The 4,791-nt window shown below is 43.4% G+C and overlaps 1 protein-coding gene across 1 annotated transcript in view; it reads left to right on the top strand.

The window, feature by feature from the left end:
- Positions 1-4,414, top strand: part of LOC134071631 (tripartite motif-containing protein 16-like) — a 4,429-nt gene extending 15 nt beyond the window's left edge. Inside the window, exons 1-6 of the mRNA XM_062528427.1 lie at positions 1-558; positions 1,138-1,233; positions 1,602-1,835; positions 1,919-2,066; positions 2,380-2,439; positions 2,749-4,414. The exon at positions 1-558 is cut by the window's left edge and continues 15 nt beyond it. Coding sequence (XP_062384411.1) covers positions 217-558; positions 1,138-1,233; positions 1,602-1,835; positions 1,919-2,066; positions 2,380-2,439; positions 2,749-3,278 — 1,410 coding nt within the window. The 5' untranslated portion in view covers positions 1-216 and the 3' untranslated portion in view covers positions 3,279-4,414. The remainder of the gene's footprint in view (positions 559-1,137; positions 1,234-1,601; positions 1,836-1,918; positions 2,067-2,379; positions 2,440-2,748) is intronic.
- Positions 4,415-4,791: the final 377 nt, after the last annotated feature.

The raw sequence follows: 4,791 nt of genomic DNA, 5'->3' as shown, positions 1-4,791 counted from the left end.
GTACTCATTTCGTCCTAAAGCCGAGTAACATGGAGGAAAGTTCTCTCTTTGAGTGTGTCTCTCTTTTCTATGGACACTTTTACTGTATGAGCTGTGTTTGCAGCTGCTGAGATTAGGTGGATCAGGAAAGTGTAGACAGCTGCTGTCCACAGTGGCGCAGAGAGGCCGTTTGTGAAGAAAGGCACCATCTTGGCTGAGCTGTTGGAGAATCTGAAGATGGCAGAGGCCCAGGCTGCTCCACCCGTAACCGCGCACGCAAGACCAGGAGACGTGGAGTGTGACTTGTGCTCTGAGGGAAAACTCAAAGCTGTCATGTCCTGTCTGGTGTGTCTGATCTCATTCTGTGAGGTTCATGTTCAACCTCATTATCAGCCTGCCTTACAGAAACACAAGCTGGTCAAAGCTGTACAGTTACAGGAGAAGATATGTTCTCAACACGGCAGGCTCCTGGAGATGTTTTGTTACAATGACCAGAGGTGCATTTGTGTGTTGTGCACCATAGAAGATCACAATGGCCATAATACTGTTTTTGCAACAGTAGCATGGCCCGAGAAACAGGTGAAGTCTCTCCTGAAAATTTTATTTTTTTTATCAGTTGGGATTATGTGAAATCAAAGTATCAGCAGCTTTTAAAAAGTGGCAATGTACTGTAACAAAGAGGTCAATAGGCAAGGCCATGGTCAAAATCTTAATTTATGCTGTCATCTCGAAATAACAAAGTTATCATTTTTTTAGGTGAAGATGACAAAGCTTGTCAACTCAAGATAATTATCTGGTCATCTCAAAGTTACAAAAATAGTTTTCTCAGGATTTTCTCATTTTAAATCAGATAATTATTTAATTAACTCAAGATGACAAAGCTCCTTTTCTCAAGGTAATGAAATAATTTTCTTGTTATCTCAACATTACAAAGTTAAGTTTGATATCTCTAGATAACAAGATCATTTTCTCAATAATGAGAAATAAACGAAATTGCAACCATGACCATTCCCATGTCTGTAAACAAATCTGCTGTGGATAGGAAATAGAATCTTCTTCTGTCTTATTGAGGTCTTTTTTGTTCAATTACAAATCTTTTTGCAGTTGTTTATTCTTCATTCATTCACTTTCTTGATTATTAATTTTGTGTGACAACAGAAGCTGCTCCTGGAAAAAAGGATGGAATTCCATAGGAGAATCCAAGAAAGAGAGATAGCGATGAAGGAGTTGACAGAAGCTGTGATATCTTACAAAGTGAGTAGGCTACTAACTAGATCTACCGCATAGGTACAACATACGACATGTTGGCAACATGTGACACACTTTTAGCTAACCTGAATCCAAAAGCGTGAAATCACAATCTCCAGTTTATAGGGGCTTTGTGTGGAGTTATCGTCAATACACCATTGCATACAACTTGACAGCACTGTTCCATTGGCTTGCACATATTTGCTAAAGCTCCTTTTGAGGTTCTGTGTGAAGCACTGTCAAAGCTAGCTGGCTAGCATGCAAACTTTCCTGTATATCTGAGTAATACAAAGTGCAAACCGCAGGCAATTCTTGAACATTTTGCGCTGAAAGACAAACTACATATCGATCCCTTCTCTCTGTCTACCTATAAGCGTTCTGCACAGGAAGCGTTGGAGCACAGCGACAGGATCTTCCCTGAGTTGCTGCAGTTCATTGAGAGAAGACGCTCTGAGGTGAAAGAGCTGATCAGAGTTCAGCTGGAGACAGCTGTGAGTCGGGCTGAAGAGATCGTGAGGGAGCTGGAGCAGGAGATCGAGGAACTGAGGAGGGGAGACGCTGAGCTGGAAGAGCTAGAGCGTGAAGAAGACCATGTCCATTTCCTCCAGGTAGCTCCACCTATCATCAGAGATGTTTCACCAAGCAGCATCTCTGAATCTAAAGGGGGATTTTGGGGGGATTGTTTTTACAGAGTTTCCAGGCCCTCAAGACCTCTCCTGTATCCAAAGCTTCACTCAGCATCACTCTCAGTCAACATCCATCATTTGACACCCTGAAGGAATCTCTTTCTGCACTGAAAAAGGAAGAAACCTGCAGGATTGGGAAGATATTAGCAGAAGGTGAGAAAAACACTCTGACACTTTTGATGAATATAGGTCATACTTTTAAAAATGGTAATGAGCACACAGTTACGATGCTAAAACAAAAAGTCATCAAGTCATCTTGTTGCTTTCACTGAGTAGGCTAATGGCAACGTGTAGTTTTTGACCCATGCACTCAGTGAACGCAAGAAGATTAGTTGATGAGGTTGTGTCAAGTGCTCTGATTTTTTCGTACTGTAGTTCTGTAGTTATTTTCTTATCATTGTTTTGTAATCATGTGTGTCTGTATATCTGGCTCTGCTAATTACTGTGCATGTCAATTAATATCCAGTGAGGAAGATCCATGTTGTGCTGCCACTGGAACCAAAAACTAGAGAGGAGTTCATGGAGTGTGAGTAACCCAAACCACTCACGGTGTGTGTGTGTGTGTGTGTGTGTGTGTGTGTGTGTGTGTGTGTGTGTGTGTGTGTGTGTGTGTGTGTGTGAGTGATAGGCACCAGGGTCACAGAGAAAAAGTAATACTTTTACTTCAATCTCCCAGTAAATTGTAATTGATTGAAAACATTCCATTTCCAACCACTAAAACGTTGCACAGATGACCATTCACCCCAACTGGACAGCACAACTACCTCAACATGTTGCTCTTCACAGAGAGAAAGAGTTGGTATACCGATAGATTTTTTTTTTCTACCCTCACCAGATTCTTGTCCACTGACGCTGGATCCACACACAGCACACAGGTCCCTCTTCCTGTCCGAGGCGAACCGGAAAGCAACACGTGGAGAGGAGCGGCCATATCCTGATCATCCTGACCGGTTTGACGGTTGGGCACAGGTGCTTTGCATGGAGGCTATTTCTGCGTGTTCCTACTGGGAGGTGGAGTGGACTCATGAGGACAATGTTGGAGTGGATATCGCCCTTGCGTACCAACACGTCGACAGGAAAGGAGGCGTTCTCGAATGTCGGTTTGGGTGCAATAAACAGTCGTGGAGGTTAGAGTGTGATCCTGGAAGATGTACTTTCAGGCACAATAACTTCCGAACTGAGCTCCTCGCCGTCCCACTCTCCAGGATGGGGGTGTATGTGGATCACAGTGTGGGAATCTTGTCCTTCTACAGCATCTCAGACACGATGACCCTCCTCCACACCGTGCAGACAACATTTACTGAACCCCTCTATCCTGGGTTTTGGGTGGCAAATGGAGCATCTATAAAAATCTGCTCAGAATAATGCATTGACTGCATTGATTCATTGTTCAAATTTACACATAGAATAGAATAGAATAGAATATGTACTTTTTTGATCGCGTTAGGGAAATTCATTTCTCTGCATTTAACCCAATTTAACCGTATTAGTGAACACACACAGCACACAGTGAACACACAGTGAGGTGAATCACACATTAACCCGGAGCAGTGAGCTGCCTGCCCAACCAGCGGCGCTCGGGGAGCAGTGAGGGGTTCAGCCGTGGACTGGTCGGGGATCGAACCGGCAACCCTCCGGTTACAAGGCTGAAGCCCTAACCAGTAGGCCACGGCTGCCCTGGTTAGGGCATGCCGTGGGCATGCCGTGCGCATGCCCCAAAGCGCAGAAATAAAAGGCATCCTCACTGATCTTTGGGGTGCTACATGCTCAATCAGCATTTGTGGTGATAAAAAGACACTTTTTTGAGTGCAGCCATTCTGTAGCTGCTTTTCATCTCCCTGAGACACTATAGTCTGGCTTCTCACTTTACATGTCCCTCAGTCATCAGGATGGCAGGCCAATCAGCGAAAAGAGGGAATGATGTTAGTTTTGAAAGTGTCAGTGGTAAACGGTAGTAACAATACCAACAAATATCCAAAGAAATTGTAGTCGTAAGAATTTGTAGATGTACAGCAAAGGTAAATGCACTGAAATGTGTTCTGACTTTCTGGTGCGTGCTGCTTATTATCAGTTAGTGAAGGTTAGCAGGAAGTAAAGCGAGGAATCCCTGATCAGTGTGATTAGTTGGGCTGGACAAATGATTTCGAAGTTAACACAAAGTCCACCCCCATTATTACATTTACATTTATATTTAGTGATTCAGTTGATGCTTTTATCAAAGGCAACTTACAAAGAAGGATAACAATGGAGGTACAAACGATTACAACGCCAGTGTAGGAAACATTTCCCAATGGAGAGTAGCCTATCCAGACTCTCTACACAACGTGAAACACTCGTCAGACACCTTCTTTGCATGTGGGTTCTTCTCTATGTGTTTAAGTAAGCTCACACAAAGTCAAGTAGCCTGCCGTGACATGTACCATCAACTATAATGACATACAAGTGAACGTTAAGTATTTTTTGTTCTAGTTTATGCATTCAATTAAATGTAATCAAATCAATCCTTTCAGGTGTCTGAGCAATACGATTGTATTCATGGTTCTCGGACAGAACTGATAGCTCTTAAAGGAGATAGGATCAGCTGCCATATAATTGCCCTGCTGGTGACCATCTCCTGGTGTCCTGAAGCAGCCCATGCAGGTTGATTAAGGATGACTGGACTGTATGGCTGAAATTGACCCCTTGTCTTGTAATTCTGTAACTAGTGCATAAAGGACACAAAGACCCATTTTGTTTCCTGTTAAATGTTAGCCTGGGTGTTCCCATGCTGCCTTGCGTGTGATTTGATTCACACTGCTAATGCTAGAAGTATACTCGACGCACCCGACCTGTCGCGCGACAATGTGACGTCAAAATGACGTAATTTCCTGTGTCGCAA

The sequence above is a fragment of the Sardina pilchardus genome, chromosome 23 (genome assembly GCF_963854185.1).
Source record: "Sardina pilchardus chromosome 23, fSarPil1.1, whole genome shotgun sequence".
In the NCBI taxonomy this organism is placed as follows: Eukaryota; Metazoa; Chordata; class Actinopteri; order Clupeiformes; family Clupeidae; genus Sardina; species Sardina pilchardus.
The sequence above is the reverse complement of the archived record's forward strand: the minus strand, read 5'-3'. Positions and strand labels throughout refer to the sequence as shown.